The following is a 17721-nucleotide window of genomic DNA, read 5'->3' as shown; positions in this document are numbered from 1 at the left end:
TGGTGTGGAAAAAAATGGAATGGCCTGCACAGAGCCCTGACCTTAACACCTTTGGGATGAATTGGAACACAGACTGCGAGCCAGGCCTAATCGCCCTACATCAGTGCCCGACCTCACTAATGTTCTTGTGGCTGAATGGAAGCAAGTCCCTGCAGCAATGTTCCAACATCTAGAAGAAAGCCTTCCCTGAAGAGTGGAGGCTGTTATAGCAACAAAGGGGGGACCAACTCCATATTAATGCCCATCAATTTTGGAATGAGATGTTCGACAAGCAGGTGTCCACATACTTCTGGTCATATAGTGTTCATGATTTAGGCCAGCCACCACATATGCCCCACTTGGTATGCATACACATCACATAGGATCTCCCGTTTAGCATAAGTCAAATGGTTGCATCCCTTACCAGCCCAGGAAACCAGTTCAGTTTCCCTTTCAGTTTAGGCCCTGTCCCCTCTCCCCTCAGCCTCCACCCCCCAGTGTAACCCTAGCATGGGTCTGTCCTTACAGGGCAGGAGAAGAGAGGAGGGGCTGGCTGCACCTTGAGGGGCTGGGTGTTCTAGCCTGTAAGAGAATCTGGGGCCTGCAGGGCTAGAGAGACCCACTCAGCAGGATTGTCCCAGGGACACAGCCAGTCCCGCAAGGTGTGTGTGTGTGCTGTGCCTCCTACCGAGTTTGTGTGTACCTCCTTTTTTAGTATGCGTGCCTCCTGTGATCTAAAGATCCATGGATTTCTACATTGGCAGCAATAGGAGGGGTGACGGTGTGGTATAACCACCCCTCCTCCTTCCTCCCCTCTTCCTTACCCCTTTGCCCTGGCCTATCGGTTATGCTTAGCGCTCTCCTTCTCCTGCCTCTGCTCCCTTTCTCCATTGATCTCCTCTCTGTCTTTGAGGAGGGACAGAGGTAGACTCGTTCATCAGGTGGTGCTCAGGGCTCCCTCATGCACATTTCTCTCATGTCTGGAGCTGCGTCTGTCTCAGTGACCTCCCTCCCTAGATCCCTGTGTGTGTGCGTGTGTGTAAGAGTGAATGAGTGTGTGTGCATGCATGTATGCTGTGATGCCTCTCCCTCACTCTGCCCTGCCAAGGTCTGTTACCCCCCCATGAAGGCATAAATGTAAGAAAGCGTGTATTCTTATTTTAAATTTAGTTATGTCCTTGTGATGTACTTGTCTATTAATTTGATGTATTATGTTTTGTGTGGACCCCAGAAAGAGTAGCTAATGGGGATCCTAATAAAATACTATTACATACATGCACACGCACACACACACACACACACACACACGCACAGCCGTTCAGAGCATTTTACTACCTACCTTCCTCCACTTTCTCATCCACATCTATACCTTTTATGACACCTATGGGAGCCCTGGCATGCATATTCATGTGTCGCCTCAAAACCTCCTCCTCAGTCTCTCTACCTCTTCTCTCTACCTCTTCTCTCCAGGTTTCTCATCCTCTACTCTATTTGACCGCCAATTCCCCCCTCCCCTCCCTCTCTTCCCACCTCAATGTTTGCAAGCTTGCGTGTGACCATGTGGTGTGTGTGTGTCTGTGTGTGTGTGTTGCTGTCAGCTGCAGTGAAATCTGATCACAGCACTCAAGCATCAAGTAAAGGGGGGGAGGGGGAGGGGAAGAGAGAGAGGGGGAGGGTGGACCGGTGCCGGTGAGGGAGAAGTGCAGTTGCTGCCGTTCCTGTTCTCCCCTGGCTGTGATGGGGGACAGGATAGGAATGGAGAGGAAAGGAAGAGAAACACGAGAGGAGAGGGAGAAAGAGGAGTGGAAGAGAAAGGAGAGGAGAGGAGTGGAGGAAAGAGGAGAGGAGAGGAGGGGACTGCATGGCCATCTGAAATGTCTGGAGTGATTAGGAATGCTAAAAGCTCCAGGAGTCACACAGGGTGTGTGTGTGTGTGCATGTGTTTGTAAGTGTGTGTATGTGTGCTTGCGTGCAAGCGTATGTGCGCACATGTGTGAGAGTGTGACAGTGTGTGTGTGATGGGGTTCAATTTAAGTTGTACAAGTGCTTGTGTATGGGAGGAGCTTCAGTGAATTCTGTGTGTATGTGTCAGACAAACGTCCAGGGCCAGATGGGTATACTACAAAGCAGAAGCAAGGAGTTAGCCAGCTAACTTGCCTAAATACTCTGAAATAACTTAACATTTATATGAAATATATTCTTTAAACTTGCCATGGTCTAATTCACTCAACAACCAAAAACACATATCGAAATGTCACTTTCCTACTGAACCAGAAAATGAATAGTTATTGTTGTTTATCAAAGTTAACTGGCTAACTCATTGATCTTGCTTTGTAGGATACACTTAGAGGCTACACTCTTAGAAAAAAGGTGCTATCTAGAACCTACAAGGGTTCTTTAGGGTTACATGTAAAACCCTTTCCACAGAGGGTTCTACATGGAACCCAAAAGGGTTCTACCTGGAACCTTTTTTCTAAGAGTGTACGTAGAAATGTTAAACTAGGCAATACAGCACTATTGGATTTTTCATACAGCAAACATAGCCTATTTGTTTTATTTTAAATCCACAACTAGAATCCCTCCACAGCCTCATAGAGGATCTAGATACATTTTCTAACCTCTCTGGATTACAACCAAATTATGACAATTGTACTATATTACGTATTGGATCACTAAAAAATAAAAGTTTTACATTACCATGTCGTTAAAATGGTCTGATGGTGATGTGGATATACTCGGAATACATATCCCAAAGGAAATAAATGATCTCACCTCAATACATTTTAATAGAAAGTTAGCAAAAATAGATAAGATCTTACTACCATGGAAAGGAAAATACCTGTCAATTTGTGGAAAAATCACCCTGGTTAACTCTTTAGTATTATCCCAGTTTACCTATTTGCTTATGGTCTTGCCTACGCCTAGCGAACAGTTTTTTAAATTATATGAGAAAAAAATATTCAATTTTATTTGGAACGGCAAGCCAGACAAAATTAAAAGGGCATATTTATATAATTAATATGAATTCGGAGAACAGAAATTATTAAATATTAAAGCATTAGACCTATCACTAAAAGCTTCAGTCATACAAAAGTTATACTTAAATCTGAACTGGTTCTCAAGCAAATTAGTAAGATTGTCTCACCCAATGTTCAAGAAAGGCCTTTTTCCCTTTATTCAGATTACAACCTCTCACTTTCAGTTATTTGAAAAGGAAATAATCTCCCAAATATCACTATTTCTAAAACAAGCCATAGAAAGTTGGTTGCAATTTCAATTTAATCCTCCAGAAACGACAGAACAAATAATGCAACAAATATTGTGGTTAAATTCAAATATACTAATTGACAAAAACCTTTATTTTTTGACAGAATGTTTAAAAAGGTATAATCTTCGTAAATGATATCATCGGTAGGACTGGTGGAGTTATGTCGCACATGCAGCTAACAAAAACATATGGAAATGTCTGCTCTACCCAAAATTACAACCAAATAATTGCAGCCTTACCGCAAAAGTGGAAGAGGAAAGTGGAAGGGGGAGAAAGTAAGGAACTTGTCTGTCGGCCTTGCATTAAAGAACATAATTGGTTAAGGAAAACTGTGATAAATAAAAAGTATATCAGTTTCACTTAAGGACCAAAGGATTGACAGCCATCCCATATAGATTGCAAAATAGTTGGGAAGAGATCTTTGACGTACCGATCCCATGGCATAGTGTTTATGAACTGACACGCAGAACGACACCGGATTCAAAAATTAGAATCTTTCAATTTAAATTATTATATAAAATTCTTGCTACCAATAGAATGTTATTTATATGGGGGATACAATCTTCCCAGCTCTGCAGATTTTGCTGTGAAGAGACAGAATCATTAGATCATTTGTTTTGGTTCTGTCCATTTGTAGCTTGTTTTTGGACACAGGTCCAGGAATGGCTAAAGGATATTTACCTGGAGCTAACCTTGCAGATAGCATTACTGGGTGATCTGAAAAGTCATAGTCAATCAATCAATAATATAATAATACTTTTAGCAAAAATGTTTATTTTTAATTCACAATCTGTAGAAGCAATGAGAATAGAAAGGTTCAGAACTTTTGTAAAACATCACAGTACGGTTGAAATATATATGGCAAATAGAAATCCTATATGGATGGTGTTAAGAGATAGATGGGAGGTATTGAATAGAGTTGAAGGATGGGACTAATAACAAATAACAACAAATAATAACAAAGATAGCTAATAATGTAAGCATACTGTGTCCATAATAAGTATATAGGTTGTATGCTGGGAGCTTTTGGGAAAGAGCACAGTTAGAAAGATATGGCATATAGGCATTCTATATCTAGGGTGTAGCATTGACCCTTGCTAGCCATGCTATCTCTATGGTGTACCATTGACCCTTGTTAGCCATTTTATCTCTATGGTGTAACCAGTGTCTTTCCTGCTAGTCATTCTATTTATTTATTTAACCTTTATTTTACTAGGCAAGTCAGTTAAGAACAAATTCTTATTTACAATGATGGCCTACCCTGGCCAAACCCGGATGACGCTGGGCCAATTGTGCGCCGCTCTATCTCTATGGTGTGTATAGCATTGAACCTTGCTTGTCATTCAATCTCTATGGTGTTACCAGCGTCTCTCCTACATGGCAGGCTTCTGTGGTACCAAAATGACCCTGGCTGAGTAGCAGACTGACTGGTCATTTCCACTGGCTGCTGCTGATCACACAGAGACAATGAATAGCTCATAATGAGTAACAAATAGCCAGAATATGTCCTTTATACACTGGTATCATTAACCATAGCTAGGTCCCAGGTTGGTGACTTCACTCGCTTCCTATCATGCCATGGCTTGTATTTTAAAGAGGCACATTTGGGAGTGGGAAGTTATTACATTATGATCCCCCCTTTCGTCTCTCTCTCTCTCTCTCTCTCTCTCTCTCTCTCTCTCTCTCTCTCTCTCTCTCTCTCTCTCTCTCTCTCTCTCTCTCTCTCTCTCTCTCTCTCACTCTATCTCTCTATCTCTCTGGGGTGTAGTAAATTAGAGCGAGGGCCAGGCTTTAGTGCTCTGTCTGAGTCCTTAGTGTCTGATGACACAGCATCCTTCTGTACTGGTCTGAGGAGGAGAGGAGAGGGGGAGGGAGGAAGATAGGGAGGGAGGGGGGAGCACACCACACCGCACGGGAATAATGCTCCATGGAGTTGAACTGGCTGTGTAGTTACATATGTGTGCCGGGTAGGGAGGGAGGGAGTGAGGGAGGGGAGGGGTGTGGTTGGATAATGATGTGTTAGCATAAATGCTGGTTGTGTGAATGCCAGCCGGTAGGTTACGTATACGGTACACGTTAGAGACCGTAATCTGTGACCGTCAACTCTGCATGTATTAATGCACACATCTTTTAGCCAAGGTTTGCGATGGTTTCTCTCACTGAATGTTTATGTTTGTGAAGGTCATTGATGTCTTGGACTATGATTTAGACCAAAATCATTGCTGAGTTCAGGTGTTTAAAGAACAGTCTAAGTTAACATAGTGGTACTATGTTGTAGCCTATAGAGATGCTCCCCCCTCCCTCTGTGATCTCCTTTTTATTGTTTCCTCTGCATAACCCTGTCATCTCTTTCTCTATTTCTCTGCTGCATGCTGCCTACCCATCCCTCCCTCCCTCCTCCCTCCCTCTACCCATACATCTCTGCTTTGGCTCTCTCCCCTATGCAGCTCTCAGGGATTTCTTCTGCATTCCTCCCTCTGCCCCTCCACCCACCCACCCACCCACCCTCCTTCCTTCCTTCCTTCCTTCCTCTCTCTCTCTCTCTCTCTCTCTCTCTCTCTCTCTCTCTCTCTCTCTCTCTCTCTCTCTCTCTCTCTCTCTCTCTCTCTCTCTCTCTCTCTCTCTCTCTCTCTCTCTCTCTCTCTCAATGCTCCACTGCATGCTTCTCCCCCTCCCTCCTTCCTCTCTCTCTCTTTGGATGTCTCTGCAGCTGCATTCTGCCTCCTATTCCTGCATATGTGTCTTTCTCCTCAAAGCTTCTATTGTGGATGATGAAACTTGTAGTAGCTTTGTAGCAAGTCAGTCATGAAACGTTCAGTTTGCATTGTGTGTGTGCATGTATGTTTGTGTGTGTGTGCACATGTACGTGTGTGTGTGTGTACGAGTATCGAAATCTTATTGTGTGTACTGTGTATAGGACCCATGCCACTCTGTGTGATTGTATGTGTTTATGCATGTGAAGCGTGCCTTTGATTGTCCCACAGACCGTGCCTTTGAGAGTCCAGCACACTATGCACCATACGGTCGATATGTACAGGACCATTTCAATGTGTCCAAGAATCGGAGGTTAGCTAACAATGTATGTAAATTGATTGCAGTATGTACACCAAAGTGGTTGACCTTAATTGAAACACAGGCCTAGCGCATTGGGATGAAACCGTTGTATGGTGTGCGTGTGTGTGAATGTGTGCGTGTGTGTGTGTGTGTGTACATGGAGAACAGATATCACTTTGATAACTGTTTGGGAGCGGCCACCCTCAGAGCGGGGTCGTCAACAACTGGATGCATCTGGTTTTCAGGGGAAATGGAAAGAGAGCCTGTGACGCGACTTCCGCTTTTTGACGTTAACAGTCCATCTTAACTCCTCCTCCACATTTACTGGATTGGTTGAACAGTGCAGAAGAGAACCTCCCCCAACAGTGTTTTTTTCTCTCGTCAGTACCAGAACTTTATGGATGACGTGGAGTCAGAAAAGTTAGTGTAGGCACTTATGATTTATAGTACGGATGATTGTCTGCTGGTTACGCTTCTGCTGTGACGTCTCTTTCTTCTCACTCCCTGTGCACACACTTGAACACACCCACACACAAACGTGCATACATGTGCGCGCGCACACACACACACACACACACACACACACACACACACACACACATATATTGATGAATGGAATGTTAGGCTTCAGTGTATAAAACTGTGTATTCTTATTTTAAATGTATGTAGTTCTGTCCTTGAGTTGATACCTAAGTATGTACTGATATGTGTTTATGTGTGTGACTGGTGGACGCTGCTGGGTGTGAATGTGGTGTAGGGGAATGAAGGTGAAAATGCAAGACAAGTTGCTGAGGTGGAAACTCCACATGATTCAAGGTTTCTGCGTTGAAGTCTGTTAAAGGGATAATTCACCCAAATCACAAAATGACACATTGCTTTCCTTACCCTGTAGCAGTCTATGGTATGACAGCAATCCATGATTTTGTTTTAGTTTCCCTGGCACTGTTTCCACATGCTAATGTTTTAGCCATGGGAAACAGTCAGCATTTTTCATGCAATCATTCGAAATCACCCTGCTTACAGGGTGAGGAAACCAATATGTCATTTTGTAATTTGGGTGAACTATCCCTTTAACTCTGATCACTGTTGCTGAGGTGAAAATGATTTATGCATGTTCATGAATGTTGCATTTTACCTAATGAAACCGATAGTGGATGGTAACTGTAAAAAGTCTATACTTTACCTCAGGATACCCATTACGGGTGGTAACTATAGAAACAAGGTAGCTTTGTTCACATAAGGGGAATTTAGCGAAAAGTGTCAGCCTATTTGCAACGCACCTACTTGTTATTGAATTTCCGTTTCCATGTGTTGCACTTTCATTCAGTAGCGTCTATGAATGACATGATTATGAAGGCATAAATGAAAGCGTGTATTCTTATTTTAAATTTAGTTCTGTCCTTGTGATGTACTTGTCTATTAATGTTATGTATTATGTCATGCTTTGTGTGGATCCCAGAAAGAGTAGCTGCTGCTTTAGCAGTAGCTAATGGGGATCCTAATAAAATACTAAATAAAAAAATACACACACACACGTGCACGCTAATACATACATGCACACGCACACGCACACACACACACACACACACACACACACACACACACACACACACACACACACACACACACACACACACACACACACACACACACACACACACACACACACACACACACTCACACACACTTTCTCTCAGAGCTCTGGGCCTAACCCCACCACAGCCAGCCCAGCCCCACTTGGCCGGGGCTTGTTTATGGGTTGGGAGTGGTTGTTGAGAGGCTGGAGTCAGCAGATCCTGGCCTGATCGATCGCAGCATTTGCAGTTCTCTTCCAGTAAGAGCTTTAAGCTGGGAGAGGAAGACAGACATTTGGCCACAGACTGGAGAGAGGGAAGAGCTTCTCCTCCCGTCCCGTCCCGTCTCTTGTGGTCCAGCAGCCAGCCAGGCAGCCTTCCTACAGAGTTACTGTAGAGGTCAAACCTAACCAGGAAAGAAGGAACCCACCCAGACACTGGGATCTCTTACCGTCACTGCCATTCCGGGGCTCTTAGTTACTCTAACTGGAAGTCGTACAGTAGTTAGGCCAGATGGTGCAACAGGGTTGGGTACTTATTTAAATGGACTACAAGTTATTGAAACATGACATTTTCTGCATAAAGGGTTAAGTTATAAGGCTATTCAGACCTGGGCATTGAATCCCATTTAATATTTTTCACACAACATTCTGTAATAGTTGTGAAATATGTCTTTACAGGAGTAAAGGAGGCTTGTGTATGTGCTAGGCCTTTAGTGGAAGAGACATTTAAGGTCATGGTTGACTTAAGGTCAGAAGTCTCTGTCTTACTGTTGTATAATGTTGTGGTTGTCTTTGCTGTTCACCCTGTGCCCTAGTATGTGCATAAAGCTGTTTATACCTCAGTATCACATAATTTATATCCTGTTTATACCTCAGTATCACATTATCCACTGAGTGTTAAAACATTTAAGAACACCTGCTCTTTCCATGACATAGACTGACCAGGTGAATCCAGGTGAAAGATATGATCCCTTATTGATGTCACTTGTTAAATCCACTTCAATCGGTGTAGATGAAGGGGAAGAGACATGTTGAAGAAGGATTTTTAAGCCTTGAGACAATTGAGACAAGGATTGTATATGTGTGCCATTCAGAGGATGAATGGATGAATGGGATGAATGGGCAAGACAAAAGATTGAAGTGCCTTTGAACGTGGTATGGTAGTAGGCGCATCAGTTTGTGTCAAGAACTGCAACGCTGCTGTGTTTTTCACACTCAGCAGTTTCCCGTGTGTATCAAGAATGGTCCACCACCCAAAGGACATCCAGCCAACTTGACACAACGGTGGGAAGCATTGGCGTCAACATGTGCCAGCATCCCTGTGGAATGCTTTCGACACCTTGTAGAGTCCATGCCCCAATGAATTGAGGCTGTTCTGAGGGCAAAAGGGGGGAGGGCGCAACTCAATATTAGGAAGGTGGTCCTAATGTTTGGTATACTCAGTGTATATACCCTGTTTATACCTCATATACCTCAATATCAAGTTACCAATATTGGTTTACCCTCTTGTTGATTGCTTTTTGGAGGAAATGCACAGAGCATTCTTTATGGTGCTTTTTAAAGTGGGTATACACTTTTAAAGTCGTAATACAACATAATTATTCTTGCAGTGAAAGGACATGGCAAACTGAAGCAGCAAGGTCCATAGTGTGCCCTAAGACTCAGAGATGAGCTCAGCAATCAGATCAGCCAATGAACAGTCAGCTTGGTGTGCCGTAGTCATGACTTCCCCTTTCTGTTGTCTCAGCATGGGGCCCACAGTGACAGTTACCTGTCCTGTATGTGTCCTGAAACCTTGATGAAGGCAGCATAGCCATTCAAACGTTGGTATCTATTACATTTATTGCATCGGAGCCATGAGAGTGCAACTTTTCTTTTATACATGTCCTGTATGTGTCATGACTTGTATTGCTCTTGTTAATGCAATTCTCTCTCTCTCTCTCTCTCTCTCTCTCTCTCTCTCTCTCTCTCTCTCTCTCTCTCTCTCTCTCTCTCTCTCTCTCTCTCTCTCTCTCTCTCTCTCTCTCCACAGACATTTATAGTCCTAAACAAAGGGAAAACAATCTTCCGCTTCCACGCCACGGATTCCTTGTACGTCATCAGCCCTTTTAGTCTCTTTAGGCGAATAGCAATTAAGATTTTGATACACTCATATCCTTTCAAGTGGTGCATTGTCTTGCTTTGAGATTATGATTTTGTTGTTTATCATGCGGAAAATATGTAGCACATATATTTCTTCGATGTATTGTGCACAATCTTAAGGTTGAAGGAGCTTGTGATTGTGATGTTTTCTTTTGATTGGTTGAAGAAACAGAAAATAAGTGATACAGGCCAAATCATCCTTGTGCGTTGATCTGGATCTTGTGTCCCACACCATCCTGGAACATCTTCCTTTGTCCTTTCATGGATGGAATATATGTAATTGTAGTGTCTCACAGTATTTTCAGCTATGTTGCTACAGTATGTTGATGGGTGGTGGGGTGTAGGTGGTCAACCTTTTCTTAACTCTGTTCCCTCTCACGGTATTCAGTATGATCATCATGAGCACCATTTTGACCAACTGTGTTTTCATGACATTTAGTGATCCTCCAGAATGGAACAAGATAGTAGAGTAAGTATTGACTTATAACTCACTATGCACATTCATAAACTATTTGTAAAACATTTATAAACTAGTATGCATTTATTCACTTATCTCACCCTTTCGCTGTCTCTTGTCTTATTGTGCTCTAGGTATACCTTCACAGGTATCTACACCTTTGAATCGCTTACCAAGATTGTGGCGCGAGGCTTTTGTATAGACGGGTTCACTTTTCTACGAGATCCATGGAACTGGCTGGACTTCATGGTGATCTCTATGGCGTAAGTAGTCCACCTCCTCCCCGTATCCCTCTCTCTACACCTCCACCTCTCTACACCTCCACCTCGCTACACCTCCACCTCTCTCTACACCTCCACCTCTCTACACCTCCACTTCTCTCTACACCTCCACCTCTCTACACCTCCACCTCTCTCTACACCTCCACCTCTCTACACCTCCACCTCTCTACACCTCCACCTCTCTCTACACTTCCATCTCTCTCTACACCTCCACCTCTCTCGACACTTCCATCTCTCTCTACACCTCCACCTCTCTCTACACTTCCATCTCTCTACACTTCCATCTCTCTCTACACCTCCACCTCTCTCTATACCTCCACCTCTCTCTACACCTCCACCTCTCTCTATATCTCCACCTCTCTCTACACCTCCACTTCTCTCTACACCTCCACCTCTCTCTACACTTCCATCTCTCTCTACACCACCTCTCTCTACACCTCCACCTCTCTACACCTCCACCTCTCTCTACACTTCCATCTCTCTCTACACCTCCACCTCTCTACACCTCCACTTCTCTCTACACCTCCACCTCTCTACACCTCCACCTCTCTCTACACCTCCACCTCTCTACACCTCCACCTCTCTACACCTCCACCTCTCTCTACACTTCCATCTCTCTCTACACCTCCACCTCTCTCGACACTTCCATCTCTCTCTACACCTCCACCTCTCTCTACACTTCCATCTCTCTACACTTCCATCTCTCTCTACACCTCCACCTCTCTCTATACCTCCACCTCTCTCTACACCTCCACCTCTCTCTATATCTCCACCTCTCTCTACACCTCCACTTCTCTCTACACCTCCACCTCTCTCTACACTTCCATCTCTCTCTACACCACCTCTCTCTACACCTCCACCTCTCTACACCTCCACCTCTCTCTACACTTCCATCTCTCTCTACACCTCCACCTCTCTCTACACCTCCACCTCTCTCTACACCTCCACTTCTCTCTACACTTCCATCTCTCTCTACACCACCTCTCTCTACACCTCCACCTCTCTCTACACCTCCACCTCTCTCTACACCTCCACCTCTCTCTACACTTCCATCTCTCTCTACACTTCCATCTCTCTCTGCACCTTCATCTCTCTCTACACATCCACCTCTCTCTATACTTCCATCTCTCTCTACACCTCCACCTCTCTCTACACCTCCACCTCTCTCGACACTTCCATCTCTCTCTACACCTCCACCTCTCTCTACACCTCCACCTCTCTCTACACCTCCACCTCTCTCTACACCTCCACCTCTCTCTACACCTCCATCTCTCTACTCCTCTATCTCTCTCTATACCTCCAACTCTACCAGAGTGACAAGGTTGGGGCAGGCAGGACATTCCACACCAGAGAATATTTCAAAACATGCAAAATAATCCAAGATGTAGAAGCATCTCCAAATACTCATTCAACAGAATAGAATTCATTCAACTGAATCAATCAATCAATTGAACATACAGTATATGTAAGTACAGGTATATTTGTAATGTTGCATTTTATTTGAATGACACATACAGATATGGATGGGTTTGTTCAAAGAGAGTGAGATAGTTCATTCAAATAATGTAGAGCTTATACAGATGCATAACATGTATGATGTACGATTACTCCACTGCTTCTTTCTTTATAAAACAAATAAATGTGGGTGGGAAAATATCCTACCAAAGAACATGATTTCAAAGAGCAGGGATAGCAGTCTCTGAGAATTTGGTAAAAGGGAGATTATGATGATTGAAAGTTATGCAAATATTGAAATTGTTAGAGTTTGGCAAGGAATGATTGCCCTGCCCGAATTTTACATTTTCTCTGATTTACATGTGTAATATTTTGAAACATTTTGGTCCATATTTTATTTCATATTCTCCCATCTCTTATGTCTTCTTCATCTTATTGTAAGTCCCTCTTATATCAGACTTTCCTGTATGTTAACATCTGAGTATTGTGTTGTTACTAGTATTAGTTATTGTAATGGTCAAATAGGGAGAAGGGGGTAGAGAGTATTATATGTATGTATTGCTTAATTAAATGTTTTCCCCCTATCTTCCTTTCTTTTTCTTTATTTCATTTTTGTATTTTCTTTCTTTCAAGGTTGGGGTCAATGCTGTTTGAATTCAGTCAATTCAGGAAGTAAACTGAACTTCCAATTCCATTTTTTCTCAGTTCTTTTCAATGAGAAAAAGCATGCAATTGGAATTTCAGTTTACTTACTGAATTGACTGAATTTAAATGGCATTAACCCCAACTCTGCCTTCTGTCTCTCATTCTGTAATGGCTGCTGAGTAACTGTGATCTAAACCACTCTGCAGGTGTATAACAGAGTTTGTAAACCTAGGCAATTTGTCAGCTCTGCGTACGTTCAGGGTTCTGAAAACAATTTCTGTTATCCCAGGTAAGACTGTGCATGTGTGTGTGCGCGGGCAGGGGAGTCGTGGAGGGTCAGTGTTACAGTGCCTTCAGAAAGTATTCACACCCCTTGACTTTTTCCACATTTTGTGGTATTACAGCTTACATTTGAAATGGATTAAATTGAGATTTTGTGTCACTGGCCTACACACAATACCCCGTAATGTCAAAGTGGAATTATGTATTTAGAAGTTTTTACAAATTAATTACAAAGGAAAGCTGAAATGTCGTGAATCAACAATATTCAACCCCTTTGTTATGGCAAGCCTAAATAAGTTCAGGAGTAAGAATTTGCTTAACAAGTCACATAATAAGTTGCACTCTGTGTGCAATAATAGTGTTAAACATGATTTTTGAATGACTACCTCATCTCTGCACATATAATTATCTGTAAGGTCCCTCAGTCGAGCAGTGAATTTCAAACACAGATTCAACCACAAACACCAGGCAGGTTTTCCAATGCCTCACAAAGATGAGGACCTATTGGTAGATGGGTAAAAAAAAGAAAGCAGACATTGAATATCAAGTTGAGCATGGTGAAGTTATTAATTACATGTATGGTTGGTGTATCAATACACCCAGTCACTACAAAGGTACAGGCATCCTTCCTAACTCAGTTGCCGGAGAGGAAGGAACGCTCTCAGAGATTTCACCATGAGGCCAATGCTGACATTAGAACGTTACAGAGTAGTTGTGATAGGAGAAAACTGAGGATGGATCAACAACATTGTAGTTACTTCAAAATACAAACCTACTCTAAATGACAAAGTGAAAAGAAGGAATGCCTGTACATAATAAAAATATTCCTGTTTGCAATAAGTAAAACTGCAAAAGAATTTGGCAAAGAAATGAACTTTATGTCCTGAAAGCAAAGTACCACTCTTCATATTTTCAAAAATGGTGGTGGCTGCATCATGTTATGGGTATGCTTGTCATCGACAAGGACTAGGGAGTTTTTTTAGGATAAAAATTAACAGAATAGAGCTAAGCACAGGCAAAATCTTAGAGGAAAACCTTGTTCAGTGTGTTTTCCAACAGACACTGGATGACAAATTCACCTTTCAGCAGAACAATAACCTAAAACACAAGGCCAAATATGCACTGGAGTAGCTTAAAAAGACAATATTGAATGTTCCTGAGGGGCCTAGTTACAGTTTTGACTTAAATCGGCTTGAAAATCTATGGCAGTACTCAAAAATGGCTGTCTAGCAATGATCAACAACCAACTTGACAGCGCTTGAAGAATTTAAAAAAGAATAATGTGCAAATATTGTACAATCCAGGTGTGCAAAGCTCATAGGCCCATATTCCGACCCGAGTTAAGTGCCGTAAATGGAATGTAATTCCTTTTAATGTGCTTTTCTTTCTATGCATATTCTGACCTTGAACTTAAGCAAGAGAATAGTATGCTATTCACCCACTATTCGTTTGAGGTGGAGCTTGAATAAATGAAGGTGTGGCGGAGATGTGTCTACAGATAAACTGTGTTCTGACCTTTACTTAATTCCCTAATAATAAACACCTTTACGCGCAAAACCATGAACAACGTCTAGCGAACCTACCGGTTCCAAGTGGAAAAAGCATACTTTTTTTTGTTATTGATATAAATACCACCATTCTCCATGCATTGTAATTTACAACTTGATAAGATCTATTGATAAGAGCTAGGTAAATGAGTAATCCGTTTGGAGAAGGGGATTATAAATACACATAGCAATTGCTTTAGATGATTTTTCTTTATGATCCCTGAAGACGAATGTGAAACCAGCCATCTGGAAGCAAACTGAAAATCACATCAACATGACATGTATTGAGGCCCCTTTTCCACAGTGATGGATTGAACTTGAATATGACAACTTTCAGGATGAATCAAACCACTGTATTTTTTATTAATCAATATAAAAAAATAATCTGTAAAGGCTCTCCCAAAACACCCAAATATAAAAGTATTTTAAAATCTACCAGTTGGTGCTGAAACTGAGATGAATATGAATAGATGGCTTTTTTTCATTGATCTCTATATTCTGAACCCGTTTTCTCAATGTATTCTATTGAGTCTGTCGACAAAATTCTAATTAAATGTGCATTGTATTTAAAGGGATGGCTTAAGATAAATGTACTGAAAACCCTATTGAATGAAAACTCCACAAGAAAATCTGTTGGCCAGAGGGTTTTCAACAGTTGAATGAAATGTATTCAGAGCGCGGAAGGTAGCCACACCTGCAGAGCGTGTTATGCGACTGAATAAGTCAAGTCTGAATACCAAATACTGAGAAGTGCGTAGGAAAGGTGTGCGTAGGAAAGGCATAAATTGTTAGGTCGGGATTGGCCCCTTAGAGACTTACCCAGAAAGACTCACGGCTGTAATCGCTGCCAAAGATGACATGTATTGACTCAGGGGTGTGAATACTTATGTAAATGAGATATTTCTGCATCTCATTTTCAATAAATTTGCAAAGATTTCTAAAAACATGTTTTCACTGTCATTATTGGGAATTGTGTGTAGATGGGTGAGAAAAAAAAAATATTTAATCCATTTTTAATTCAGGCTGTAACAAAACAAAATGTGGAATACGTCAAGGGGTATGAATACTTTCTGAAGGCACTGTAGGTGTGGTTTTGTTTCGGTTTCCTTTCGTTTCCTTTTCCAGCTTCGCTCCTCTCTCCTGGAGGAATAGGCGCTTCTCTCTCTCGCTCGCCGTGGTGTCCACTCCTCCTGCCGGTCATCTTCTTCGGTGGTGATGGGGCTGGTGTCGTGCACTTGCGTGTCCGTGCTTTTGATCTGTAGGTTTGTGTGTGTGTTACCGTTTGTGTTTTGTATCATGGTGTTTTGTTCTGTGTGTGATCCTACCCCATTACAGATATGTAACAGAATTTGTGGACCTGGGGAATGTCTCAGCGCTGAGAACGTTCAGGGTTCTCCGAGCATTGAAAACTATTTCAGTCATTCCAGGTGAGACTCCCATTTAAAATACTAAGGCTGAGCTTATTTGGATTTCTCATGAATTGGATTCTCATCATTTCTTATTACTTTAGACTCTTAAAGAGGATGCATCAGAAATGATACCTGTTTTGTTTACTTTTAATTTTTCAAACAATCAAAAATGGTAGCAATACATTTTTGATAGGCTTAGCAGTCTACTTGCAGTCTTGTGGTGTTAAGTGGAAAAGGTGCCGCTGATATGACATACTAAAAGACAAACAGCCCAAAATAAGTGGGTGGGATACACAGCAAATTTCGTATGATTATTTTAATAGTAGTCTCTCTCGAAGTGACATTAACAGTATATTGACAGCAGATAGTATGGGTAGGAGCCCGAGTTTCCCCCCAGGAAAAACTTCAGGGCCTAGTTGATAACCCTCCCATGGTTAGGGAAAACCCAGGGTCTTAGTATGAGGAACAGTATAAATTATATTGTTAATATATTTTGAAAACTAAAGAATAGTTATTATTATTGACATCTTAATCTTCAAGTCAAAGTGATAGACAAGGGTTTCACACTCACACATTGTATTTGTAAGCATTTCTTATTTAGACCATACATGAGTATCTCTTCAGAGAGTTCGATTCACTGTCCAACAGAGAGTGATAATGTGTTTATAACCACCAAATGAATGAATATAGGTGAATACATAACGTTTAGGACATTTGATTAGTTTGGGTTCAAATTTCTACCTTAGTTGTTGTTAAAATCTTAAACTCTGATGTATCAATGCCAGTCTTAAAACACATCACGTGTCTGTATGAAGTTGTCCCCTGACTATAACTGAGCACTCTGAAGAACATTTAATTCCTTAAGACTGCCAAGCCTAGTTTGACAACACATTGTACGCTGCATGAAGCTTTTCAAGACACCTGCTTTTTTATCTTACAACTTTGGCTTTTAAGGAGCTTCTTTACTTTGAATTCCATTCTATTATGATTATAGCAGCGAATCCTGAATGTGGACTTCTCGTTTCGGTTTATCCTGGGACAATAAAGCAGAAACACAACAGAGAAATTAATTACATGAAATAAACACAGTGATATGCAAATACATTGGCGATGGGGGTAGGGGTTGGGTTTGGGTTTTTACATTGCACCATTGGAATTGTTGGATTGTAAATCAGTTATGTTTTATGGAACACACACACACCACACTGACTCATTATTTGTTCACAGTCTTAGTTAGCCTTTTGAGATTTTGTAGTAACTTCGACTGCAGAACACTCTAATGGTGCAAAAGTGTTGTTGAACAAGTGTCTGGGGCAGGAAGTGAATGTGAATTTGCTCATAAAATACATCTAGTCCAGTAAGTAGTGTTGGCTCAGTCTCCAGTGTAGGCCTCTGATCTAAAGGTGTCCCAGCCTAAAAGGCTCACCCAGTGGAGATCACACCCCACAGCACCAGTGGGACATGATGGGGGTGCCTAGGATGGGAACCATTCTAACCTTGGGAACCAAGCTAAGTCACCATTCCGGTTGCCAGACAGACAGGTGATGATGACATGGAGTCAATTCCTTTAGCCTTGGCGTTAAAATTACCTGCATGCAACCTGTGATTCCCCCTAACCCTTGCCCC

At 42.0% G+C, this 17721-nt stretch overlaps 1 protein-coding gene across 1 annotated transcript in view; it reads left to right on the top strand.

Moving 5' to 3' along the window:
* Positions 1–17721, top strand: part of LOC121575201 (sodium channel protein type 8 subunit alpha-like) — a 139364-nt gene that overhangs the window by 17653 nt on the left and 103990 nt on the right. The window contains exons 3-6 of the mRNA XM_041888153.2: positions 9910–10028; positions 10399–10488; positions 10611–10739; positions 16022–16113. Coding sequence (XP_041744087.1) covers positions 9910–10028; positions 10399–10488; positions 10611–10739; positions 16022–16113 — 430 coding nt within the window. The remainder of the gene's footprint in view (positions 1–9909; positions 10029–10398; positions 10489–10610; positions 10740–16021; positions 16114–17721) is intronic.

The sequence above is a fragment of the Coregonus clupeaformis genome, chromosome 10, assembly GCF_020615455.1.
Source record: "Coregonus clupeaformis isolate EN_2021a chromosome 10, ASM2061545v1, whole genome shotgun sequence".
Taxonomy (NCBI): domain Eukaryota; kingdom Metazoa; phylum Chordata; class Actinopteri; order Salmoniformes; family Salmonidae; genus Coregonus; species Coregonus clupeaformis.
The sequence above is the reverse complement of the archived record's forward strand: the minus strand, read 5'-3'. Positions and strand labels throughout refer to the sequence as shown.